Below are 27,557 nucleotides of genomic sequence, written 5' to 3' on the forward strand. Positions count from 1 at the left end.
AAGCCGTGACGTCACCTGTCTCCCAGCACAAGATAAGGTCAGAGTGGCTAAGAACTGGCTTTGTGCCGTCCTACTCGCTTTTCCCCATTTGCCACGTGACCAGGGCGTAGTTGTGGTAGCGCGACTGGGCGCGTAGTGCGCAGCCGCCCTCTCCCCTTCCCCGCACGTGATGAGGCTTCAAGGGCCATCACGTGAGGCGGGCAGAGAGCGCGCGGGTGGGGCCGGGTTCTGTGGAGCCTCGCGAGGAGCAAAGTGCGGCTGCAGACTGGGCAGGATTCAACGGGCTTGAAGAGCCATGCCCAAGTATTGCCGTGCTCCGAACTGCTCCAACACTGCGGGCCGACTGGGCGCTGACAACCGCCCTGTGAGCTTCTACAAGTGAGCGCAAGTGCGGGGCGGGGCTTGCGGGGCGGGGCTTGCGGGGGCGGGGCCCGAGGATAACTGCCCCTTTGCCCGGCACCTGGTCCAGCCCGCAGGTATCTAAAAACAGGGTTAGCAAAGTGAAGAGACGGTATTCTCAGCAGTAAACACAGAACATGGAAAGGCGCAGATGTGTTAAAACTCAGGTGTAGACGATTAACTACAGGTAGTGAAAGGGGCGAGCGGAAGAAGTGGGACCGTAGGGAGGGGCCTACAACTGTCCGCTTGTCATGTCCACGAAGTTGAGGTATCTCAAACGCAAAACATCGGAAACTGAGCTCCTGATCTTGTCTCCCTCCCAAACCTTCCACAACCTTTCCTATCTCGGTTAATAACTTACTTCATCTTACCTGTTGTTTAGGCCAGAAACCTTAGAGTCATCTCTCTACCTCTTTTCTTTCCTCACACTTAAAGTAAAAATTAGCTTGAACTGTAAAAAAACAAAGATAATTTTAAAAAATCTGTCTTCCTCTTTATTATTCCCCGGCTGGAATAAAAGACATGGGAAAGGCCGGCTGAAGAGTTAATAGGAAAAAAATATTTCTATATTTTTCACAGGGACATGCAGCAGATGTAAAGTGAAAAAATTCCCCTTCTTTGAGCTTTTCACTAGGAAACTTTGTTCTCTAAAATCCTAGACTATTGGGGTGCCTGGCTGGCTCAGTAGATAGAGACACTTGATCTCAGGGTCGTGAGCTCAAGCCCTATGTTGGGCATGGAGTCTACTTTTAAAACATTGTAAAAACATGGATGATGATAAACTTTGCTGTTTGAGATCATATCGGTAAAAATGAAACATCTCACTGAACACCTGGGGGAGTTAAGTCATTTTTACAATGAGAAGCAGCCTCAGTTTACAGTCCAGGGGCAGAGCTTCAGGTAAGGCATTTGTGGACACAGTTTTCCACATTGACCTAAACTGTATTGCTTCCAAGGAGACAGGACTCTGGACTCACTTTGCAATGCAGACCTAGTATTTATCCCTTCACACACAATTCTGCTTTGCTTTAAGCCTAGCTAAACAATTTCATTTACATTTCACCCCTTCCCCCAAATCCAAATAATAACCCTGTCTTTTCCTTTGTTTGGTGAGACTCCTTATAGTACCTCTGGTGTGCAGTTTCCCTCATTGCTGTGGTACATAAACCTGACTTTCTTTGACTACAGGTGTGTCCCTGGGGGCCTTAGTCTGAATCAGCCAGGACACATTCCTCATCCAGTCTGTCAGCAGATCCTGTGGGCTCTCCCTTTAAAAATCTATCCAGAATTGACCACTTCTAACCCCCTTCTCTGCCTCCATTTTGGTTCTGGCCATTACCACCTCCTGACTGCACCATTTTAGTAGCCTCTTCATTGATCAACCCACTCCCACATTCTGATCTCCACACACAGTCACAGGGAACTTGTGTACACCTGAGTCAGATCAGAGTCCTCCTCTGTTCAGATCCCTCCCCTGGCTCCCACGTCACTCATAAAAGACAAGGTGAGGCTGGAGCAGACAGGCCTACAAAGCTCTACAGGAGCTCGATCCCTAGTCTCTGTATGACTCATCTCCCTCCTCCTTCTTCCCCCTTACCACTGTTCTCCAGCATCACTGGCTACTCGACGTTCCTCTAGCATGCCAGGCACATTGTTGCCACAGGGGCTTTGTGCTTTTCCTTCTTTTTTTTTTTAAATTTTATTTTTTATTTTTTAAAATTTAAATCCAGATTAGTTAGCATATAGTGCAACAATGATTTCAGGAGGAGGAGATTCCCTAGTGCCCCTTACCCATTTAGCCCATCCCCCCCCACAACCCCTCCAGCAACCCTCAGTTTGTTCTCCATATTTATGAGTCTCTTCTGTTTTGTCCCCCTCCCTGTTTTTATATTATTTTTGTTTCCCTTCCCTTATGTTCATCTGTTTTGTCTCTTAAATTCCTCATACGAGTGAAGTCATAGGATTTTTGTCTTTCTCTGACTAATTTCACTTAGCATAATACCTTCCAGTTCCATCCACGTAGTTGCAAAAGGCAAGATTTCATTCTTTTTGATTGCCGAGTAATACTCCATTGTGTATGTATGTGTATGTATATATATATATATATATATATATATATATATATATACATATATATATACATATATATATACGTATATATATATATATATACGTATATATATACACACACACACCACATTTTCTTTATCCATTTATCCATCGATGGACATTTGGGCTCTTTCCATACTTTAGCTATTGTTGATAGTGCTGCTGTAAACATGGGGATGCATGTGTCCCTTCGAAACAGCACACCTATATCCCATGGATAAATGCCTAGTAGTGCAATTCCTGGGTTGTAGGGTAGTTCTATTTTTAGTTTTTTGAGGAGCCTCCATACTGTTTTCCAGAGTGGCTGCACCAGTTTGCATTCCCGCCAACAATGCAAAAGAGATCCTCTTTCTCCACATCCTCGCCAACATCTGTTGTTGCCTGAGTTGTTAATGTTAGCCATTTTGACAGGTGTGAGGTGGTATCTCATTGTGGTTTTGATTTGTATTTTCCTGATAATGAGTGATGTTGAGCATTTTTCATATGTCGGTTGGCCATCTGGATGTCTTCTTTGGAGAAGTGTCTATTCACGTCTTTTGCCCATTTCTTCACTGGATTATTTATTTTTTGGGTGTTGAATTTGATAAGTTCTTTATAGATTTTGGATACTAACCCTGTATCTGATATGTCGTTTGCAAATATCTTCTCCCATTCTGTCGGTTGACTTTTAGTTTTGCTGATTGTGTGCTTTTCCTTCTGCATGGAAAGTTCTTGCCTTTATGACCACCACTTTATGTAAAATGATAACCCTTTCCCAGATAACATATGTATTCTCCCTATCCACCTCCTGTTTTATTTTTCCCTTTAATGCTTACCACTATTTGGCATGTCACATATTTGATGTATTCATTTATGGTCTTCCCTACTAGAATATCACTCTATGAAGGCAGAGATTTTTCTCTGCCTTGCTCTCTGTTATTTCTCCAGCCCTAGAACAGTGCCTGGCGCATAGTGGGTGCTCAGTAAATATTGGTTGGATGAATTCGATTAATGCATTTCAGATGGCTTTCCTAAGGAAACCTAGCAGCCCATGTCAGTTGAGGGGCCCTGGTACAAAATAGGAATAATGCAGAGGAGTCTTCGAACCTAAATCAGTGTGTCCAGATTTGCTTTATAAAATATATTGCTCTGGCATTGTTTATGAATTCAGTATCTCCAGGAGAAAGGAAATCCCTGCTGGACACAAAGGACCCTGAGAGATCCTGTTCCTGTCCTGACAACTCATGGATAAGTGAAGGGTCAAACATTGAAGAACCGAACACACAACGTGGGAGTCACTCCTGATCCTTTCTTCAGCACCACTGCCCCAGTCAGGTCCATTAACCCATCCTTTGACTTTACCTCCCAAACACATCTCCACCCAATCAAAATAAAACCCCTAACACCTTGGCAATACAGTTATAAATGCAAATGGGAAACTCCTAACTAAACTATTAGAAAATAACAAAAAAAACCCTACATTTCCAGTCTGACCATTTCTCATTACCTCTGCTATTCAGATTGTCATCATCTATTACTGAGACATTGTGAGAGCTGCTTCCTGACCTCCCTGCTTCCACTCTTGTGGCCCTTACAAGAACAAGAACTTAAAGAGCACTTACTATATGCCAGGAACTGTTCTAAATGCTTCACATATAATAATGAGAATAATGACTGTGCAGAGCAGCCAGATGGCTTCATAAAGATCAGTTTATATCTGTGTTGTTTAAATCCCGTCAGGGACGCCCAGGGGCTCAGTCAGTTAAATGTCTGACTCTTGATTTCTGCTCAGGTCATGAACTCATGGTTTGTGGGATCGAGTCCTCTGTTGGGTTCCGCGCTGACAGCAGCAGCCTGCTTGGGATTCTCTCTGCCCCTCTGCCACATGTGCACAGGGGTGTGCACCCACACTCTCTCAAAATAAATAAATAATTTAAAAAATTAAATAAAATAAATCCCACCAATGGCAATCAGGCTGTCCCTCACACAGGCTAACCCATTTCCATCTCTAGACTCACCCCGAGTCAGTTTTGCAGAAGCCACATAGTTAGTTAAGAGTTTCGCGAGGGACTATTTCCAAAGGAGATTCAGGAGAAGGCAAAAGGAGAAGGAGAAACAAAGAGGGATGTGGCTGCCAGGGAATAACAAGAGCCTGCCAGGCAGCCAAAGGAAACATTCATTAGTTCTATTTTAGGCCCTTTCAGGCACATATGAGAGTCCTCTCTCATGGGGGACCTATCAGGAATTGCATTTGGTTGGCAGTAAGAAAGTCACGAAATATTACTGGCTAAAAAAGATTATGGAGATTATAGGATAGAGTGTGTTTAAATTATGCTGCCGTAACAAATGCAAAATCTCAATGGCTTACTACAGCAAAGGTTTATTTCTCACTCACACTATGTCCTCTGCAGACCATTTGTGGACCTACTCTACAATATCTTAACTGGGGTCTCAGGCTGAAGGAGCCTCTCCTACATGGAATATTGCTGGTCTTATAGGAGGGGGAAAAGAGAAAGTAGGGAGAATCACCCATTGGCTCCCGACAAATTTTATATTTAGAAATGGCCCAGGGGCACCTGGGTGGCTCAGTAAGTTAAGTGTCTGACTTGATTTCGGCTCAGGTCATGATCTCACAATTTATGAGATCGAGCCCCACATTGGGCTCTGAGCTTACAGCATGGAGCCTGCTTTGGATTCTCTCTCTTCCTCTCTCTGCCCTTCCTCTGCTCACTCTCTCTCTCTTTCTCTCTCTCTTTCTTTCTCTCTCTCTCAAATAAATAAACATTAAAAAAAAAAGAAGTGGCCCATGTCACTTTCAGTCATTTGGCCAAAGCAAGTCTATGGCAAGCCTCAAGTCTTTGGAGTAGAGATATATAATCTTCAAGTGAGGAAGGGCAGCGAATATTTTGAACAATAACATAATCTACCAAGAGTTTATTTTTCTCTCATATAAAACAAATACAGAGGTTGACAGACCAGCACCAGTGTGGCATGTCCACAATCGTTAGGGTTGAGGTTCCTCTCTTTCTGTCCTGTCATCCTTAGTATGTTGCTTCCATCCAAGATGGCTGCCAAGTGCCATGTATCATTCCTGGGAAGAAAGGGAAGAAGAGCGAAAGGGGCTCCAACTGCAAACTGAATTAGCCCCCTTTAGAAAGCCTTCCCAGAAACCCCACCCAATGGTGAGTTCTCCATCATTGGTCACCCTCCAACTACAGAGGAAACTAGGAAATGTAGTCTTTTAGCTGGGCATTTAACCACCCTGAAGACCATTAGGATTGATTGTTAGTAAGGAAGAAAAGAACTTCTTTTTTTTTCTTTTGAAAAGAACTTCTAACAGCATATACCACTTCATGATCTAGAAGGATGACCAACAAGACTAAACCGTTCTATAGAAAAGGAGGACACTGCCCACTTATGGTAGATTTTTAGAGTCCATTATAAATGTTGCCATTCAGAGGAATAAAGAAGAATAAGAAAAAGACCAAGTTAGGAAGAGATTTTGTACTTTCCTCCTTTGCCCCTTGAGCTGCTCTGATCCATGTGAGAACCCCCTCGCCTTTCAGGTACCATTCCAGATTTTCTTACACAACACAAAAGTATTCATTGTCCAGAACCTAGTTACATGGCCCCACCTACACAAAGGAACTTGGGAAACATAGTCTTTTAGCATGGCACTTTATGACCTCAACTAAAGTTGGAATTTCGCTAGTAAGGAAGAAGAAAAGGGCAAGTGGAGTAGTCACTTGTCAGTGTTTGCCAAGAAGGGGGCAGGGTTTGCCAAGAAGGGGGCTGCTGCAAGAGATTTCTTGTGTGTGTCCAGGCAGAATGGGGTTGATGAGAGGATTTGGATCCCAAACAGAGACGAAAGGGACTGCAGCAGCCAGAGTTCCTGGCTGGGTGCCCTGGGGTTCTGCTCTTTGGGTGCCACAGCTCTTCTGAGTCAGCCCCTCTGTCCTCTTGCACTAGCTGTGCCCCCCCGCCCCCCCCCCCCCCGCCCTGTCTGTCTGCCTTTTGGCTGAGAAGTCTTGCTCCCACCCCCATCTCTGTCCATCCTACCCAACTCCTTTTTTATGTGTCCTTCCTAGTTTGTTTTTCTTTTTTTCTTAATTTTGAAATAATGTTTATTTCTTTATTTTGAGAGACAGCACTTATACATGAGTGGTGGAGGGGCAGAGAGAGAGGGAGAAAGAGAATCCCAAGCAGGCTTCACATTAGCAGCACAGAGCCCAACGCAGGGCTCCATCCATTGAACACTGAGAGTATGACCTGAGCCCAAATCAAGAGTCAGGCACTTAACTGACTGAGCCACCCAGGCGCCCCTGCCTTCCCAGTTTCTTTATGCATATACAAGCAAATCTGAATATATGTTCTAATTTCACCCTTTATTACTGTATTAATTTCCTGTGGATACTGAAACAAACTTGATGGCTTAATGCAGCAGAAATTATTCTCTCACAATTCTGGAGACCAGAAGTGCAAGTCGGTTTTACTGGGCCAGAATCAAGGCCTTGGCAGGGTTGCACTCCCTGTGAGGCTGTAAGAGAATCCATTTCTTGCCTCTTCCAGTTAGTTTCTGGTGACCGCATCATTCCAATCTCTGCCTTTGTGCTCACATCACCTTCTCCGCTTTCATCTGAGGTAACATCTTCTCAGCCTCCCTCTTACAGGGATACCTGTAATTGCATTTAGGGCCCAGATGAAAGATCCAGGATGACTTCCCATCTCAGGACCATTAACTTAATCACACCTTTTGTCATGCAACGTAGTATTCACAGGTTCCAGGGATTAGAACATGGATATCTTTTGGAGGCCATTACTGAGCCTGCCACAATTACTAAAAGCTGATCTGCTCTGTTTGGAACTTTGCTTTTTTCAGATAACGTGTATGCCTGACAATAGCATGTCAGTTCATAGAGTGCCTCCACGTTCTGTTTTAGGGTTCCATAGTGTTCCTTTTGTGCCCGAGTTTGTTACCTTGTCTCCTAGGGATCGTGTTGTCCCGCAGTCTCTAACACCCTTACTCTGCCCTTTTAACAAAGAGCAGGCCTCAAAGCCCTCAGCAGATGAAGGTATCTACCTGTTTTTTTTGGTCAATTCCTGTTCATGGAATTGATACAGTTTTCTTTACTTTTCTTCTTTTTTTTTTTTTTTAACAGAACTGTATGACTTCTTTTTTTTTTTTTTTTTTTTTTTTAATTTGAGAGAGAGAGAGAGAGAGAGCCAGGGATAGTGGCAGAGGGAGAGAGAGAATCAAGCAGGCTCCACACTCAGCACAGAACCCAACACAGGGCTCCATTCTACAACTCTGGGATCATGACCTGAGAGATCAATCAGCTGAGTCTCCCAGGTGCCCCAATACTGGTTTTTCCATCTTAAATTGTGGTGTAAAGTTTTCTCTTTGAGGTATCTTTGTTAAATACTTAAAGTTGGTCAGTTTTAAGAAAAATATTAAGTAAATCATGTGGCAGATATAGAAGATACTGTGCAGGTAGAATGTGGATGACTGACCATACTAGTTATCTAATGCTACATAACAAACTATCTCAAAATTTAACGGCTTAAAATAAACCTTTAATGTCTCCCAGTTTCTGACAGCTGCCACAGGACAAATGGTCCAGAACTCAATTATGTGGCCGCCCCTGACTGCAAATGAAGCTGGAAAATGAGGTCTCCATTGTGGACAGTCTGGAGTCTCAGATAATCCCCACCCACTCCCACAGGGAAAGCTTTTATTTCATTCATTTTTTTAAACTTTAATTTTTAATTTTTACCTTTAATTGTAAAATACATGTAATATAAAATCTACCATATCAACCATTTAAAAAAATTTTTAATGTTTATTTTTGAGAGAGAGAGAGGGAGACACAGAATCTGAAGCAGGCTGTCAGCACAGCCTGACGCAGGGCTCAAACCCACGAACAGTGAGATCATGACCTGAGCCAAAATTAAGACTCAGACAAGTAACTGACTGAGAGCTACCCAGGCACTGCTGTTTGTTTCTTTTTTATTTAAAACTTTTTTTTTAAGTTTGTTTATTCTGAGAGAGAGAGGGGCAGAGAGAGGGAGAGAGAGAATCCCAAAGAGGCTCCACACTGTCAGCACAGAGCCTGACTTGGGACTCTGTCCCACAAACCAGGATATCATGACCTAAGCCAAAATCCAGAGTCAGACACTTAACCAACTGAGCCACCCAGGTGCCCCAAGTCTTTTGCCCATTTTTAATGGGGTTATTTTTGTTGTTGTTGAGTTGTTTAAAAACCTTTTAACGGGGTGCCTGGGTGGCTCAGTCAGTTAAGCGTCCAACTTCAGCTCAGGCCATGCTCTCATGGTTTGTGAGTTCGAGGCCTGCATCAGGCTCTCTGCTGTCAGTGCAGAGCCCGCTTCTGATCCTCTGTCCTCTCTCTCTGTGCACCTCCTCCACTTGCACTCTCTCTCTCAAAAGTAAATATTAAAAAAAAAACCCCACCTTTATCAGGTGTTTTCAAGCATACACCAAAAAATAGAGTTATATAAATGGATTTGCATATATCTATCACTCAGATTTACCAGTTGTCAACATTTTGCCAATCTTTTTCATCTACCCTCCACCTACTTACACCTTTAATACAGTATTTATTTATTTTTAAAGCTTATTATTTTGAGAGACAGCATGAGTGGGAGAGGGTCAGAGAGAGAGGGGGAGAGAGAGAATCCCAAGCAGGTTCTGTGTTACCAACGCAGAGCCCGATGTGGGACTTGAACCCATGAAGCTGTGAGAGCATGACCTGAGCCAAAACCAGGAGTGGGATGCTCAACCGACTAAGCCACCCAGGCACCCCTTTAATGCAGTATTTTATTTATTTTTTTTTAATTTTTTTTAATGTTTATTATTTTTGAGAGAGAGAGACAGAGAGCAAGCAGGGAAGGGGCAGAGAGAGAGGGATACACAGAATTGGAAGCAGGCTCCAGGCTCTGAGCTGTCAGCACAGAGCCCCATGCGGGGTTCGAACTCATAGACCGTGAGATCATGACCTGAGCTGTAGTTGGCCGCCCAACTGACTGAGCCACCCAGGCACCCCTTTAATGCAGTATTTTAAAGTAAATTCCAGATATTAGTTCTTTTGCCCATAAATATTTCAGAATGTTTTTCCAACAGATGACTATTTTAAAAACATAAACCAGGACAATTATTATACCTAGCAAAATTAATTCCTTACAACTATCCAGTGCCCAGTTCATGCTCAATTTTCCCCAACTGTTTTAAAATGTCTTTTTATGGAATGATTTGTTGCAGACGAGGTCTACAACCTGCAATTGGATGTTCCTTAAATCTCTTTTAACCTATAACCCCACCCTACCCCCATGAATGTAGAATCTCCTACTTTGTAGATTTGTCCAGTTTCATAAACTACTCTCTCAGCTTCATGTAGAGGAGCAGATTGTTGGGGGAGGGCAGAGTCGCTGTGGGTAAGGGAGATCAGGAAGGAGGCTGTTGCAAAAGCCCAGGCAGGAGAGGATGGAGGCTGAATGGAAGGGGCAACAGAGGTAGGAGAGGTGGCTGATGCTGGGTGTTTAAAAGGTGGAAGAATGGGATGTGGGTTGGTGGTAGGGCCTGGGAAGGAGGCAGGGCCAGCTTCTAGCCTGGAGAGACAGAGGTCTGGAGCCCAGGGACCTCCCGATGTGTGTGTCCTCAGGGAGGGGTGTGACCGGACCTGATATTGCTGACCCCATAACCCCACTGACCCCGTAACCCCACTGCCCCTGGCAGGTTCCCACTGAAGGATGGCCCCCGGCTGCGGGCCTGGCTGCGGCACATGGGCCATGAGGACTGGGTGCCCAGCTGCCACCAGCACCTGTGCAGTGAGCACTTCACACCTTCCTGCTTCCAGTGGCGCTGGGGTGTGCGCTACCTGCGGCCTGATGCAGTGCCCTCCATTTTCTCCCCAGCGCCGCCTACTGAGGTGAGCAAAGGGAGGTCCCACCACTGGCGTCTGACCCCCAGTCTTCCCCACCTGGAAATAATCCATGGAGTCTGATCCCCAGCCCTCCTCTCCTGAGGGAAGTCCCTCCTCCAGTCTGACCCTATGCCCTTCTCTCCTGAGGGAAGTTCCTCCTTGAGGTCTGGCCTTACCTGATGGCAGTACCCCTTGGAGTCTGGCCCTGATGCCCCCCACCCCATGCTTTGTCTTCCAGAAGCAGCAGAGTACCCGAAGCACCGAGAAGCCAGTCGTGTCTCCCTCCCCACCAGGCGTCACGCCCCCGACCCCTGGCCCAGCTCTCTCGGCCCCTGGCCCCGTGCACCTTGTGGTACTAGGGCCAGCACCCAGAGGCCCCGAGGCCTCAGCCACCGTGTTCCTGGCCCCCCTGATCCTTCCTCCTGCTCCTGCCAGGCCACGGCCTGGAGTCCAGGCCCAGCACCCTCTGGCCGGGCTGGGCACTATCCTGGGAGCACTGCAACGTCGCGTGCGGAGGCTGCAGCGGCGCCAGGAGCAGCACCAGGTGCAGCTGCGGGCTCTAGAACAGCTGGCGCAGCAGCTGTGCAAGGAGAGCCTGCCGGCTGGGCGCACCAGGACCTGCTCTGCCTGGTGAATGTGGCCACCTGGCCCCCGTGGCATATGTATTTTCCTTTAAAAGTCAGAACATTTCATTCATGTTTCCACATTTCTGGCTTTTCTTGAAAAAAAAAAGTCAGTTTGGCAATGCCTACCCACTATTGGTCAGAGCAGGGTAATGGCTGTTCCATATATTAATAATATTTAAGGGGCCTTTACTCTCTGCCAGACAGAGTTAATAACTTACTGAAGACTCACTGTGACCTTGGTACTGCGGTTGTCCCCATTTTTCAGATGAAAAGTCAGGCACAAATCTCGCCCAAAGTCAAGCAGCCAGTAAGTTGCAGAACCTCGATTCAAACGGTTAGAGAGCTCCTGCCTGGCCCCTATGGAGTGTGAGTTTGCAGCCCATCTAGTAGAGTCTCCCGAGCCCTATCTAAAGGCGCTTTTGCTCCTATAGTTTACTTCTGAATATTGGAGGAGGGCATTGTGTCTTTAAAAGTTTGACCAGGCCTTTTCCCTGCTTCAAACCTTAGGGCCAACTTTGAGGTCCTAGGGCTCTCAGCCCTGCCTGGACAAGAGATAGGAAGGGGTTTCAAAAAGGAGCCCCCAAAGTAGCTCTGTGGCTAAGGTGTCTCTGCCTGCTGGCCAGTAGGTTGTACACAGCTAACAGATACGATTTTTCTGGCCTCAGTGGTGCTTTAAAATAATTTTTGGTCTTTCCTGAAGGCTCAGCAGATTTAGCAGCAGTCAGCTAGGAACAGTTAGCTAGAACTGCAGTGTGGCTGCCCCTGAAGGCTTTGTGTTTGAGACTGTGGCCTAACCATGCTGGGGCACAAGAGGGACATACAGAGTGTAGGGATAGACCTCAGACTCAGGTCTGGGATTCTTCAGCCTGCCATGGTCCCTGGGCTGACAGTGTCTCTCTGCCTCCCCTGCCCCCGTTCAATCCATGTGTTTCAATCTCCTCCTCTCTCCTCCCACATTCATCTTTATGTTTCTGCTGCCCCATCTCTCTTCCCTCCTGTCTCTCCATTTCCCCATGTCTCTCTTCACCTGCATCTTTCTGTGTCCCCCGTCTATGTCTCTCTCTGTCTTCTCCTGTGTTTGCCTATTCCCATATCTGTCTCTTGACACCCCCCCCCCCCGCCATTTCCCTGTTTCTCCATACCTCTTTATTCCCCCATGAATGTCTCTCTGGCCTCACATTTGTTTACCTGTCTCCCCACAAATCTCTGCCCACATCTCTCTGTGTTCCTTGACACCCGCCTCCCACATCACCCTCCATGTTCCTCACCATTTCTTCCCCCCTTTTCCTTCCTTCCCTCTCTCCTTCCCTCCCCTCATTCCCCTGTGTTCTCCATCTCTATCCCTCTTTGTCTGGGAATGCCCAGCTCCCTGGACGTGAGGAGTCCCATTATCTGTGGAGGGTCTGACATAGCTGTGGTCCTTGCCCAAAGTCCTGCACTTCTCACACTGGATGCCAAGCCCGAGCTCCTGGACACTCAGACCCCCAGTGCATAAGGACCAGATGTTGCGGGACAGATGACAGAAGACAGAGGAAGAGCCACTCATCATACATGGGTCTGCCTAGCCCCACCACCCATGCCTGGGCCATTGCAGCTCCCTCAAGGGTCTGGTTCCAAGTACCCCCTCCTAAGGGACCCCTTGAACCTTGGGGCTGACCAAGGCCCAAGCCTCATCAGTCCCTGTTCCCCTTGGTGCCAGGTTCCTGCCATTCCTAGTTTGAACCTTTACAGTCAGTAAAACAGTCTCAGAGCAGAACAAGAGTTGTTTATTTGGGGAGAATTATACCTGGTTCTCATACCCTTTGCGAAGTCTGGTGCTGAGCTGGGTGTACAGCAGTGAACACAGCTGACAAAGTCCTGCCCTCATGGTGTTTCTATTCTGCTTGAGTAGAATATAAACCAGTCAACTAATAAACAAGATAATTTCAGATTATAATAAGCGCTGTAAAGACTAAACGAAAATGTAATGGAGTGGGGGTGGCACTGGCAGATGGGTGGAGAAGAGGACTCTAAGGAGACAATGTTCGAGCAGAGACCTGGATGAGAAGGACCTGGCTTGGAAGGCATACGGACTGGATGTTCCAGGGAGCAGCACACCCCCTGCAAGTGCCCAACATCAAGGGTGTCAGCTGGAGGAGGGCAGTGTTGCTATGGTAAAAACTGAAGCAGGGAAGGGAGTATGTGTGGGGGATGCAATTTTAGATAGAGCGGAGAAGGTCTCACTGAAAAGGTGCCAAGAAGTAAAATCCTAAACTAGGGGAGAGAGGAAACCAAGCATCTGGGGGAGGAGCATTCTGGGCAGAAGGAACGGCCAGTGCAAAGGTCCTGGGCTGAGAAGGAGCAAGGAAGTCAGCGTGGTGGGCAGTGAATGTGGGGGAGAGTGAGAGGAGGAGAGGGTGGAGAGATGATAGTGGAAAGTCCACCTAGGGCCTTGTGAGCTGTGGTTGAGAACACTAGCTTTTATCTAGAGCGAGGTGCAGCAAGCAGATGTCTCTGAATGGAGGAGGGCCCTGATGTGATATGTTAGGTCCCTGTGGCTGCATTATAGGGAGCAAGTTGTGGGGTAAGGGAGGAGCAGGGAGAACACAGTCCAGGTGGGAGAGGATGAAGGACAGACCAGGATGAGGGCCGGGGTGGGGGGTGAGGGATGAAACTACCCCTGCCCATTAGAAGGATGAAGGGTGGGAGGCAAAGTAGCCCAGTCCTCTTTGGGCTGGAGTGGTAGGCAGTGCCAGCTCTGGTCACCAGGCAAGAGTGACAGCCAAACCAGGGTGATGGAGCCAGGAAGGCTTGGACTCTGAGCTGGCTCCAGGAGGTCTTCCCCCAAGGGGAGATACAGGTTCCGAGAGGGTTGGAGGGGTTCATTGGCAGATCTGGCCCCTACACACTGCTACAGCCATATGTAGCATGGTGATGAAGAGCCCGGACTCTCCAGCCAGGCCGTCTGGTTTCCAGCAGGCTGTCTGGTTTCTTAGCTCCAGCATCTGCTTGCTGTGTGCCCTTGGGCAAGTAGCTTAACCTCTCTAAACCTGGTAAGTGCTCTCTGAGCACTCAGTGATGATAACCACGGTAACTAATGACCCTCGATGATGAAAGGAGTCTACAAAATCATCCCTCTGACACACCCCTTGTATGCGGTGACCATGGAGAAGGGTCAGGTCTGAGATCTCAGAGAGAGGAAAACACTCATAACCACCACCACACTGAGACCCCTGCCCTAACTGGCCTGGTTTGTGGGCCTGCGGGAAGGAAGGCTCTGTCCCAGGGGGACGGACAAAAAACTGTGCCCGCTTTCCCATCCCTCTCCTTCTTGCCCTTGTCTCTGCTTCATCTCTTTCTGTTTTGATGTCTCACATCCTTTTTCGTGGCCATCTCTTCTTTTCTCTCTCCATCCTCCGTGTCTATCCTCTTCACGACGACGCTGCTTCAAGCCCTTTCATCAAAGCCTGGAGCCTCCCAGTATCTCCGCCCCCGCGCCTGGTTGGGGGTATCACTGCGCATGCGCATCAGCGCCCCTCCTTCTCCACCCCCATCCCCTGTCGGCGTCTGGGCCTCGTCCCCTTCTGTCTCCCTCTCCTCCCCCATCACTTCCCCCAACACTGACACCCCATTACTCCAGTCTCCCCAGTCTCAGCTTTGGTCCCCAGCCCCATCAGTCCGAGGTAAGATGGGTAGAGGGAGGCCCGCGGAGAAGGGGAGGGGCGAAGCATCCTGCATCCCGAGATAAACAAACCCGGGGAGGGGGCGGCCTAGACTGAGGGGCCTGACGCGGGAGGAGAAGAATGGGGGGCTGAACCTGGGGAAGAGGGGGGAAGTGGTAGGCGCTGGGCCCGCATACCAGGGTCCTCTGACGGCTGATGGTCGTCGCTATGATTGCCCAAAATCCAGAGCTGGGGGTGTGGGAGTCACTGGGGGCCTTGGAGCTTCTGGGGGCTCAGACCCTAGACCCTGTTGGGGGCTCTCTGTGACTGGCCTCTGTCTCCAGGATTGGCCTGAAAACCGCCCCCAAATCTGCACCCGCCCCCCGGAGGGCCACTGAAGACCATGACTAAGACAGATCCCGCTCCCATGGCCCCCCCACCACGCGGGGAGGAAGAAGAAGAGGAGGAAGAGGATGAGCTGGTCCCTGAGGCCCCCAGCCCCACCCAGGAGCGCCGGCAGAAGCCTGTTGTGCACCCCTCGGCACCTGCCCCCCTCCCCAAGGACTACGGTAACCATCCTCCCCACCCTGCAATCTTGTTTGGAGCCATGGGTGGCCAGAGAGGTTGGGCTGAGCTCTGCTGGTGGTGATGGTGGGGAGATTCTGGGTGATTTGAAAGTGGTCTGGGTGAGTGGTGGCCATTGCATCCCCCTTTGGTTAATTTATTCATTCACCCGTTGGAGAACGAAATTGGAATAATCCTAATCTTTGATTCATGACACATCATTCAATCATTTAGTCATTCAACAAACATTTACTGAAAGCCTGTGGTGGACCTGGCTCTATGCTAGGAGCTGGGGCAAAGCATGGAGCCAGACAGACCCAGTTGTTGCCCTGAGAGAATTTACAGGCCTCAATGGCAACCACACAGATAAGTATAAAGTAATATAAATATATAATTATAAGACATGATGAGAATTGTGTTTGCCAAGAATGGGATGCTGCAAGAGCTTTTTAAGACATGGTTTCTGTGAGGGGTAACATTTGAGGGAGACCCAAGGATGAGTTGGGGTTTAACAAGGGAAAGGGGCAAGGGAAGGGAGTACTCAGAGAGATAACTGCAGGAGTAAAGGCTCCAAGGTAGGAAGGTGTGGAGCTGAGAGGGTATTTTCTTGGAGAAACTGAAAGTGTCTAATCATTCACCAAGCATATTTATCCATTGCTACTAGTCTGTGATAAGATTTATGTTGGGTGATCTCTATCATCTTCTATTAATGGTGAGTGACCCAGGCATCATCCCTGCTCTCAGAAGGGAACAAATAATAGATCAATCAGATACATTCAGATGGAGTGAGTGCTATGAAAGAAATAAAAGTTGGACATATAAAAGGGGGGGCAGGGGGCAGCACCTTGAGACGGAGTGGTCAGAGTGGGTCTTTCTGACAAGGTAGCATTTAGGCTGAGACCCAGAGGATGAGAAGGAATCAGCCATAGGAGAGCTGGAGAAAGATAGTTCCGGGCTATCTTTTGCAAGTGCAAAAGCCCTGGGCCAGGAACGAAAGGCAATCTTGGAGCTGTAGTAAGGGAGTGATGGGAGTCAAGGTGAGGGTTTGGCAATGACTAGATCTGGGGGGGCCTTAGCGTCCACTGCGAGGACTTTGGATAAGTGTGATGAGGAGAGAGCAGTTGGTAGGGAGGTATTTAAAAGCAGAGGAGTGGCAGATCTGATTTATATTTTTAAAAGCTCCCTCTGGCTGCTGGGTAGAGAGGGTGGAGGAGGCTTTTGGAAGATGTTGTCTGGGAATCCCCAGCAGCTGTAAGTTCAAAAACTAGGCACCATGTTCAAAGAGTGGGCATCACTAGGATAGGGTAGAAGGGATGGCATCTGTGGTCACGTCACCCACTAGAGGTGGGTCAGAGAGGCTACAAGTTGACTTCAGTCTGATAGAAAAATAAGAACATTATCTGGGTGTCCCAGGTGACGAATCCACCCCAGGGAACTGGAAAATCTCCTTTGGAAATGTGTCTAGACGTGGCTGGGGCCTGTACCCTGGTGGAAGTCAGAGAGTGTAGGCTGCTCCCTGCCTGACCCTCACCTCCCTCAGAATCTTGCTTCTAGAACGAGGAGGGTTTGACCACCGAACATGAAGGAATCTGGAAATGTGGTCTAGGACAGAGAGGGGGCTATGATGGGCTCTGAGAAGAACTTGTCTATTTGTGTATCAAAATTGTACAATTAATTCCGCAGAGACCGATTGATCACCTACTGCATGCCAGCTGCTGTGCCGGGCCTTGGGAGAAGGGAGTGAACAAGGCAGCACAGAAACACAGTGCTTACATCCTAGCAAGGGAGACAAGTGAGACCTGAAAAGAGGGAAGGAGAAAGGGAAGGAAAAGGGAGTAAACAAGTTAATGTTAAGCAGTGGTAGGTGCCGTGATTACAGCAATAAAAAAGGTCAGGAGATGGAGAAGGGCAGAGGTGCTGATGTACACAGAGTGGTCTGGGGAGGCCTCCCTGAAGAAGTGACATCTGAGTAAAACCTGCAACACCTTGAGAAGGCTTGAGGGAAGACTGTCCCGGGCAAGGAAAATGCCGAGCGCAAAGTGCCTGAGAGGAATTTGCCTGGCGTGTTGGAAGGACAGAAGGAGCCAGTGTGGCTGGGTGGAATGAGTGAGGGCGAGAGGGCAGAGAACACACTGGCCTCCGGTTTGTGCAGGGCCCGTGGGCTGTGGAGAGGATAGTGGTCGGTGCTTTGAGTGTGGTGGGAGCCAGGGCAGGGTCTGAGCCAAGGGGGGCTGTGCGTGCCGGGACTGGTTTAAAGAGGAACGCAAAGGCTGATTCCTGGAGATGCTGTCTCTGTGGGTGTGTATCATCTGGATACACATCCAGAGCTATGAATCGTTTGGGTATTCATTTACTCACTCAGTATGCACTGAGTTCCTGCCCTGCGCCAGGCCCTGTGCTGGGTGTTGGCAATACCACAGAAAACAACAGACATCACGGCCTAATAGGGGGAGATGGAAGTTCCTCTGGGCACCACCCTGGCTGGCCACAGGTTGGATCCTGCCCATGGGTACATTTTATGTGTTCTACACAGTATTTGAAAAATTGGGGAGATTTTTCTGAAAAGCCAGCTTTTCTGGCTTTTTGTTTTTACTTGAGATTTAGCCAAACTGTGCCCATACTCGGCCAGGGCAACGGTGGGCTAGAGCAGTGGCAGCCTCCCTCCTCCCAGGGGCATGCAGACTTGAGGTACTGCACTCCCTCCACACTCATTTCCAGGGGTGCAGTTTGCTGCTCTGTGGGATTGCCAGATCTTCCAACTTTTCAAGACACATGGGACATGCAGAGTTTTCTGTGAAACCTCCTGATTTTGAAACCTTATTCTGGCCAACAGAAAATGCCTGTAGCCCATGCACCGTGTGGTTTGAGACCATGCATTAGAGGGTATTAAAGGCAAAGGCCTAGAGTTCCCCTGCCTCAGGATGGAAAGAGGGGATCAGCTTGCCTGGGATGACTTTGAACTTCTCACTGCCCTAGCCTTCACGTTCTTCGACCCCAATGACCCGGCGTGCCAGGAGATTCTTTTTGACCCGCAGACCACCATCCCTGAGCTGTTCGCCATCGTGCGCCAGTGGGTGCCCCAAGTCCAGCACAAGATTGATGTCATCGGTAATGAGGTAAGATACTTGGGAAGCCAGGGAGGGAGAGGATGGGGTCCCTCATGTATTTGGGTAAACCTCCTTGATTCCGTCCCAGATTCTGCGTCGAGGCTGCCATGTGAATGACCGTGATGGGCTGACCGACATGACACTGCTCCACTATGCGTGCAAGGCTGGAGCCCACGGAGTCGGTAAGGTCCACACCCCCAAGCCACCAGCCCCCAAACCTAGGCGCCCAGACATGACACCCTCAGAACCACCCAGAATCCTGGCCCTCAGACCCCCCACCGTGAACCCGCAGCCTAAGATCCCAAAGCACAGTCCCTGAGGCCTAGGGCCTTCCCCATGCCCTGGGCCCAGGCTTTGGAGGAGGGGACGCAAGCTGACCTGGGCTGTCGTGCAGGGGACCCTGCGGCGGCTGTGCGCCTTTCACAGCAGCTGCTGGCGCTGGGTGCGGACGTAACACTGCGCAGCCGCTGGACCAACATGAACGCGCTTCACTACGCTGCCTACTTCGACGTTCCCGACCTTGTGCGCGTGCTGCTGAAGGGCGCCCGGCCGAGAGGTGAGCGGGAGGGTCGGGGCTTGGAGGGAATGGGACGCAGGATAAGATGGGGGCTGGAAGCAGGAGGAGGGTGCCTCTGTTGTGTGCTGGAGGCCAGGAGAAGATGTGCTGGGAGATGGGGAGACATGAAGTAAAGAAGGCAGGGCAGCTGAGTGATGGGGCAGAACTGAGGTCTGGCCTGGGAAGGGAGAAGGGACCGGGATCCGAGACGATGGTGGTAGGGTGGAGGTAGAAGGTGTGAGAGACAGGGTCCAGATATCCATGACCCATCCATCCCCGGGGCTGGACAGGACCCTTCTGGAGGGGCTGGGCTCTGCAACACGAAGTCTGTGGGAGGCACTCGGGTCTGCGGGGTTAAGAGATGGACTTGAGCTGGGGGACTCTAAGGTGGCAAGGTGGCCTACGGGGGGCGGGGTGCCAAGTCCACTCACCCGGAACCCTCCTCTCTCCCACACCCCAGTGGTGAACTCCACGTGCAGTGACTTCAACCACGGCTCAGCCCTGCACATCGCTGCCTCCAACCTGTGCCTGGGCGCAGCCAAATGTTTGCTGGAGCATGGTGCCAACCCGGCGCTGCGGGTACTACATCCCTGTCCCAGCCCCCATTCTCTTCCTTCTCCTTCCTTCCCCACCCCCTTTCCCAGCCAGCGGAGGAGAGGGAGGCCAGAACTGCTTGCGTTTCTAGAAGTTCGTTACAAAAATCATCTACTATACATTCAACAAATGAAATGATAGCTGGTGTTTACTTAGTGTTCATGATATGTCAGGTGAACTCTATTATGAGCCCTATGAGAGAAACTGAAGCTGAGAGAGTAAGTGATTTATCCAGAGTTACCCAGCAAAGAATATCTTCTTTCAATCTTGGCTGACCCTGGGGCTGTATGTAGATAATATTTCAGGATTGTGAAAAAAGTTGAGACTCTCTGTGAATGAGAAGGTTGGGTCCCCCCGTAAGCCCTCAGTATGATCTTTGATCTCCAAAGCATCCATTTCCAACACCAGTTACTCTGCATTATTCCAGGCTCAGATATCCTGGGGAAACATGGCCTGTGTTCCTGAAGCCCTGCCTCTCCTCATTCCCCATTGGCCCAGTTGGACACCTGACCCAGTACCACAGGAGACCATTTTCATCCCTCACGTGGTCTCATTCCAGGCTTGGGATCTTTGGGAACATGGCCTCCCTGAGAGCATGACCTATAGACTGAAGTGTGACCTTCATTCCCTGTTGGCTCCACCCCTAGTTCCACCCTCAATTACTTGAAATCCCGAGCCTGAGGTTGAGGGTGGACTTCCCTGGGGACGTGGTCTACAACTTAATGCCTCACCCCTTCTTATTCCCATGATGGCCTAAGGGATGGCCTGGATCTGCCTTTGCTTTACATGGACTAGGGGTCTCTGGGAGCTTGGGCTCGGTGGAGGTACAGCCTATGCCACTGAATTCTCACTTCCTTTTTTCCCATTGGCCCCCAGAACCGAAAGGGACAGGTGCCAGCAGAGGTGGTCCCAGACCCCATGGACATGTCCCTGGACAAGGCAGAGGCAGCGCTGGTGGCCAAGGAGCTGCGAACACTGCTGGAGGAGGCTGTGCCACTCTCCTGTGCCCTCCCCAAGGTCACACTACCCAACTATGACAACGTCCCAGGCAATCTCATGCTCAGTGCATTGGGCCTGCGTCTGGGAGACCGCGTGCTGCTGGATGGCCAGAAGGTCAGGGCCTGGGGAAAGGTGTGGAGAGCAGGAGTCAGCCCTCGTGCCTCAGAGATGGGTCTTTGGACAGAGTGTAGACCCTCCCCTTTGTCCACCCCTCCACCCCCTCCACCCCCATCATTCCTACAGTATTTATTTCATCTAACAGTCATTCTGTGAGTGCTTCCTTTTGCCCCAAGGCTGAGCTCTCAGTCCAGGGAGGGAAGACAGATCTATCAGTTGACAGTGACAGCCCAGAATAGTCGTGGCGGTCATGAGGTAGCACAAACAGAGTGATCAGTGCAGCTCTGCACCTGTGAGTTACCCTGGGCCTTGTGATCCCCAGTCAAGGCCCACCTCTGCTCCCAGAGGCGTCAGCACTTTGGGAAAAAAGGACAGGTCAGAACAATCAGGGGTATTGTGGGATGGAGGCACCCGCTTCAAGATAAGGAGGAATGAGCCAGGAGAAGAAAAGGAGAAGGGATCCCGCATAGAGGGAGCAGGTATAAAGGCCCAAAGGGCAGAGAGAATCTTCACTTATCCAGGTATTCCAACTTTGACTTATTTATTTATCTGGTGTCCCTCAGTCTCTATGCGGACCCAGCCTCTCCTTGGGAATAAAGGGCTGTGTGTGAGCCCACACCCACTCTTATGGAGCTTCTTTTCTAACGAGAGACAGCCAATAAAATAAATCCACAGTTAAGATAATTTCTGGTAGCAACAGAGGCTTTGAAAACCATTAAATGCTTGGATTTAGGGGAGCCTGGCTGGCTCAGTCAGTAGAGCATATGACTCTTGATCTTGGGGTCATGAGTTTGAGCGCCACATTGGACTCTGTGATTACTTAAAAAAATTTTTTTTAACTTAAAAATGTTTGGATTTAGTAAATTTCCCCTGGCTGAAGGCGAATGCAGTTTTAGCTGCTGGGGTGTTCCAAAGGCTTCTCTCAGGAGCTGATATCTGAGCTGAGAGAGGAGGGAGCTCACACACTACAGTATGGAGACAGAGGAGACGGCAGGTTCAGAGGCCAAGAGGAGGGAAGGGGTAATATAACCAGAGGACGAAGGGGAGAGGTCAGTAGGGGGCTGGATCATACCAGACATGTAGGCCACCGGAAGGAATTTGAATCTAGTTTCTTACACAGTGAGAAACTGTAAAAGTCACATTGCGTTTCCTAATCAAGAGTTTGGCATGCATCAGCCCTGCCTGTAGAGCTTTCCGTGCATGATCTTGTCAAATTTATGTGACAATTCTGAAAGCAGAATGGGTTGACTCTTCCCATTATAGAACCCAGAAGACTGTAGGAGGCTCAGAGAGGTGAAACCTTTGGTTTGAAGATAAGAACAATAATGACAATCTGCCTCTGAGAGAAGCAGTATAGTACAGTGGTTAGAAGTTCAGGCAAACCTCAGCTTTCCTGCTTTCCAGCTGTGGGACCTGCGGCCACTGATCCCACCTCTCTGGGTATCAGTTTCTTCATGTGTAAAATGGAGCTGGTAACAGTACCCACCTCGGGTTGTATGAGGATTAAACTAATTAAAATCTGTAAAGCCCTTAGAAGAAGCCTTGGTGCATTCCAAGTGCTGTCTGTGTGCCAGGCACTATTCTGACCCCCACAGCAATCCTCCAAAATAGGCACTATTAATCCACCCATTTTATAGGCAAGGAACCAGAACTTTGAGAGTGAAGCAGCCTCACACGATGCTAATAGCCACGAGGGCTCACCACAACTAAACAAATCTACATACATTACAGATGTTTCAACCAGACAGCCAGGCTCTAAGGTGCATTATTCTCTCCATTTTGCAGACGAAACTAAGGCCTAGGAGGTCATTTGACCAAAGTTACAAGACAGTAATAGTCAACACTCGCTGATCCCTCACTCAGCACCAGGCCCTGTTCTGAGGCTATAACAGCCCTGTCCAGTAGACCTTTCTGTGATGATGGAAATATTGTGTCTGTATTGTCTAGTAAAGTAGCCATAAGCCACATGTGGCTACTAGCCCTTGAAATGTGGCTAGTGCAACCAGGAAAACTAAATTTAATTTTAATTTCAGTTAATTTAAATTGTTGTATGTGGCTAATGGCTGTTTATTGCATTGGACAGGGAAGCTCTATAACCATTCTATAAGGTAGGTGTGATTTCTGTTCCCATGTCATAGATGAGGACACTGAGGCACAGTGATGTTAAGTCATATAGCCAATAAATGGTAATGTCCAAACAGATTTGAGCTTAGGGCTCCCTCATCCACTCACCAGGGATGTACCAGGGATCTGTCATGGCCCCCCAAGGACCACCCCCGCCAAACCATATCCTCCCTTGTTTCCTCAGACGGGCACACTTCGGTTCTGCGGGACCACGGAGTTCGCCAGTGGCCAGTGGGTGGGCGTGGAGCTGGATGAACCCGAGGGCAAGAATGATGGCAGTGTTGGGGGTGTCCGGTACTTCATCTGCCCTCCCAAGCAGGGTCAGTCCCACCTGGGGCTCAAACGGGGTGGTGGTGGGGTCCACTCAGTAGTTCTGATGCTGCTGACTGGGTAATGGGGGTAGGGAGATGATGACTGGGCAGAGGGCAGAGGCTTGGACAGCTCCCAGCCCACGTTCTGTCCCCGCAGGTCTCTTTGCCTCTGTGTCCAAGATCTCCAAAGTAGTGGATGCGCCCCCCTCATCAGTCACCTCCACACCTCGGACTCCTCGGATGGACTTTTCCCGTGTCACTGGGAAAGGCCGCAGGGAACATAAAGGTCAGAGGGGAGCCTTCTGGGTAGGAGGAGAGCCAATTTGAGGATATTCTATGGGTAGCCCAGCTTCAGTGACTCAGTTTATCCTCAGGCCCAAACTCCTGTTTTAGAAGACAATCTCTTGAGTTCTTCACTTCTATGACTCTGTTTCTCCTTTGACTTGGTACTGCCCACCCACCCCCCAGTTCCTGAAAAGATCTGGGGGTTCTCTGCTTTCTATGACTTAGTTTCCCCTCAGGCCCAAGGGTTTTCCCCCAGTTTTAGGGAAGAATCTGTGGGGTTCCTGGATTTAGTGACTTGATTTATCTTCACACCCAACCCTTTCCTTCATTTTATTTATTTATTTTTAAATGTTTATTTATTTTGAGAGAGAGAGAGAGAGAGACCGTGCACATGTACATGCAGGTGAGGGGCAGAGAGAAGCAGGGGAGAAAGAATCCTAAGCAGGCTCCATGAAGAGCCCGATGCAGAGCTTGATCTCATGACCCTGTGATCATGACCTGAGCCAAAATCAAGAGTCAGACGCTTAACCGACTGAACCACCAAGGTGCCCCTACTTCCTTCACCTTAAAAGGATAATTTCTGGGCTCCTTACTTTTGTGACTCAGTTTTTCTTTTGACCCAAATAACTTCAGCTTTGAGAAAGGATTTGGGGGTTCTCCAGGTTCTTGACCCTCATGCCTAACCCCCACCCCCAGTTTTCTTACAGTTGAGATTGTTTCCTTTCAAGCCTAAAGCCCCCCAGTTCTTGGGAAGGCTCTAGAGTTCCTGACAGGAGCCAGGACAGAGCTTCTACCTTGGGTCTTTTTGGGTGGCATGGGGTCCCCAGGGCTGGCATCTGGGGGCCCCACTCCCTCCCCATGTACCCTTTACCCCAGGCAAGAAGAAGCCCCCGTCATCCCCATCTCTGGGGAGCCTGCAGCAGCGAGAGGGAGCCAAGGCTGAGGTTGGAGACCAAGTCCTTGTTGCTGGCCAGAAGCAAGGGATTGTGCGCTTCTATGGGAAGACAGACTTTGCCCCAGGTAAGGACAGTGATCTGGGGGGTAGGGTGGGGGCAGGCAGGCAGGACCTTGAGGCATCCTGACACCTTACTGCTGCAGGTTACTGGTATGGCATTGAGCTAGACCAGCCCACTGGAAAGCATGATGGCTCTGTCTTCGGTGTCCGGTACTTTACCTGTCCCCCGCGGCATGGAGTCTTTGCACCGGCATCCCGAATTCAGAGGTGAGCCCAAACTCTAACCCAAACCCAGGGCACTTCCCAGAACCCTGATTCCCCTGTTAGATGTCTCTTCCTCTTGTACCAGCAGGACAGTGTGGATACCCACCTCCACACCATAGCTCTTTCTGCATAGGCCCCATGGGTTCAGCTCCTCTTGTGACTCTGACTTCTCCTACTCCTCTTATGTCTCCCCAGGATTGGTGGATCCACTGACCCCCCTGGGGACAATGTGGGAGCCAAAAAAGTGCATCAAGTGACAAGTGAGTTGGGGCTGGAGTGTAAGAGGTAGAGGAGGAGTGAAGGTTTGGGGATAGGAGGGTCATGGGTTTTCAGGTATATGCTGGTGGCAAAATCTCCAGTATTTCACAGGGGACATGGGGTCCAGGAAAATGATGAGACAGGATCCCAAAGAGGATAGGTGCTATGGGGTATGGGGATGTTAACAACAAGGCTCTGGGCAGACACTGGGGACATGAGTAGGTATTGAGGGACACAGAATATTATTGATAAGAGGTCCAGATGGGTATTGGAATGTGAGGTCGAGGTGGGTACTGGGGACATGGACAAGTATTAATGACAAAGAGTCTGGTTCGGTATTGAGGGTCTGTCATCCTGTCACCTGAGACCTTGCCCTCTCCTTCAGTGACACAGCCCAAACGCACTTTCACGACAGTCCGGACCCCAAAGGACATCGCATCAGAGAACTCCATCTCCAGGTGTGTAGCCAACCCTTGGCCCACCTCCTGTAGGATGTTCAGGGAGAGGTTGCACAAGGCTGGTGGACACAGGGATCTGGACTTCTGGTTGGGGCTGGAAATAGAGGTTAGGAAAACTAGTGGCTAATCAGCCTACCCAGAAACAGTTTTTAGGGAGTGAGCTCCCACACTGAATTCTGGGGACTTTCACCCGTATGGGGCAGGTAGAGGAGGCAGAACACCTTCCACGGCACAGGAGTCTGAGAGGGCATAGCCAGACAAGTAGAGACAGAATCCAGAAAGGCCAAATCCAGATGTTCCCTGCATCAAGGCGTGATGGATATGATTCTCCTTTCCAGGTTGCTCTTCTGCTGCTGGTTTCCCTGGATGCTGAGGGCAGAGATGCAGTCTTAGAGGCCTGGATACCTGACAGAGTCACAGAGTCCCCTCTAGCATCTCCTGACACAAGGAGCCCCTGAATCACCCTGAGATAGAGATTCCCAGTAACACATCCAGAATAGAGACCCCATTAGCCAGCCCTGGATCACTGAGGCCCCATTATTAACAGATTCCCTCATGATAACCCCCAAATACAGACCCCAAGGTACCCAGAAAGAGATTCCTTGAGTGTAGCACCTTCAGGCTAGTCCCTATCCCCAACCCCTCAGAGCAGACCCCCAATAACATATTTCCACATCACCTCAAATGATGGTGACTTCTACATAATGCTCCAGAGCAGAACATTCCTGAATCATTCATTACTGGATCAGAACCCTCCCCCATTAACAAAGACTCCTCCTCTGTCAAGTCCCCTTGAAATAAACATAGGTCATGCCTCCAGAGCAACAGAGTAACAGACCTACATTTAACATCAGTCCCCTCAAGATGTTGTGACTCCCCATGGTCACCCCAAAAGCTTACACTGCAATCAGAGACTCCCTACATTAACAAAGACCCCTGTTCTTACAAAAGAGACACACATTAACCAGTCCACTGTCACCCCCAATTTACAGACACCAAAACAGTCCTGGAAGTGCTAATTACAGGACCCCTAAGTCTTCCTACCCTCTGCGCCCTCAAGAAACCCCCAGTGCCTTGTATGAAGCCCACCCCACATGGCCCACAGCCCCTGTGCTGGTCAGGCTCCCAGAAAATTCTCTATTTTTTAAGTAACGACTTCCCCCTTTGGGGGACCCCAAAATTTAGAGGCCCCATTCTGTGACTCTCGGGATCCCAAACCCCAGAGTACAAGTCCCATACTCCCCTGTGTCCCCAAGTCCTACAGCCCCTAGAGGATCCCGAGGCCCTAACTACAGGGATCCTCAAATCATGGAATCCCCAAATCCCCAGGGAATCCCAAATTAAAAAATTCAATCCCAAGCCCCCAGGAAACCCCAATCACGGAGGTCCTTGTGCCTGGGATGGAGGAGACTGCAGTGAGGATATGCATCCCGGGCTCCCAGGGCACCTCAAGCCCACTTCATAGGCACCAGGAGACCCCAAACAGGAATTCTCATCCCTGGAAACTGGAGCACTTCAATGCCCTGAGTCGTTGGATCTCAAGACACCCAAATGCAAAGAGCCCCAGCCCCAAGGGAACCCCACATCCTAAAGCCTCCATCTCTAATACATGAAGGGCCCCAAGGCCTTGAGGGGATCCCAAATCCTGGAACCCCTATTTCAATCTATGTTCTGGTCACAGGTCCAAAACACCAAATCTGAGTCACTGGCCCCAAAGGACCTCACAGCACTCGAGCCAGACCAACGGTCTGAGGGAGAACCTGAAGGCCCAGGGGGTCCAGGGTGGACCCGGGGCCCTGACCACCAAGGACAGCTCACGACTGCCCCTTCACTGCATGTCCCTGAATTCAGCATGACCCCTGTCCCCTTCAATAAAGATGTTTCTATGGTTTCTCTGTGTACGGTCAGTATTTGGAAAGTTGTGGGCCTCCCTCCGTATTGCTGGGGAAGTACGAGGGAGGAAGTCCTTCCTTCAAACCATCCTCCCTGCAGCTGGGGTATGGAATGATTCAGCCTGCGGGAAGTCGTTGTGATAGTCTAGTCTTCCAGCGGGTTCCCCTCCCATCTGGCCCCATTCCAAGGGTACCCCTCCCATCTGGGCCCACTCCACTGTGTGGGCGGGTTGGGTTCTGGAATTCTGATTGGTCAGTACCAGATGAAGGCCCGTCTCCGAAGGATCCCCAGTGGCTCAGAGGCCAGGAGGTGCAGCCTATCATAGACGAGAGTGAAGGGGCGGGGCAGTAGCGGGTGAGAGCGCCGATTGGGTGGAAGGCG

At 49.6% G+C, this 27,557-nt stretch overlaps 2 protein-coding genes across 2 annotated transcripts; both read left to right on the forward strand.

The window, feature by feature from the left end:
- The first annotated feature begins 129 nt into the window (after positions 1-129).
- THAP8 (THAP domain containing 8) lies at positions 130-12,989 on the forward strand. The gene is made up of 3 exons (XM_019423228.2): positions 130-378; positions 10,238-10,430; positions 10,663-12,989. Exons 1-3 carry the CDS (start codon positions 296-298, stop codon positions 11,056-11,058), a joined length of 672 nt encoding a protein of 223 aa, XP_019278773.1. The 5' UTR covers positions 130-295; the 3' UTR covers positions 11,059-12,989.
- A 1,295-nt stretch (positions 12,990-14,284) lies between these two features.
- CLIP3 (CAP-Gly domain containing linker protein 3) lies at positions 14,285-27,174 on the forward strand. The gene is made up of 14 exons (XM_019423097.2): positions 14,285-14,712; positions 15,036-15,260; positions 18,232-18,371; positions 18,451-18,544; positions 18,757-18,918; positions 19,379-19,497; positions 20,389-20,625; positions 22,937-23,072; positions 23,221-23,349; positions 24,225-24,368; positions 24,447-24,570; positions 24,763-24,827; positions 25,211-25,283; positions 25,622-27,174. Exons 2-14 carry the CDS (start codon positions 15,095-15,097, stop codon positions 25,674-25,676), a joined length of 1,644 nt encoding a protein of 547 aa, XP_019278642.1. The 5' UTR covers positions 14,285-14,712; positions 15,036-15,094; the 3' UTR covers positions 25,677-27,174.
- Positions 27,175-27,557: the final 383 nt, after the last annotated feature.

The sequence above is a fragment of the Panthera pardus genome, unplaced genomic scaffold (assembly GCF_024362965.1).
Source record: "Panthera pardus isolate Hobbes unplaced genomic scaffold, ASM2436296v1 HiC_scaffold_18, whole genome shotgun sequence".
Classification (NCBI taxonomy): Eukaryota; Metazoa; Chordata; class Mammalia; order Carnivora; family Felidae; genus Panthera; species Panthera pardus.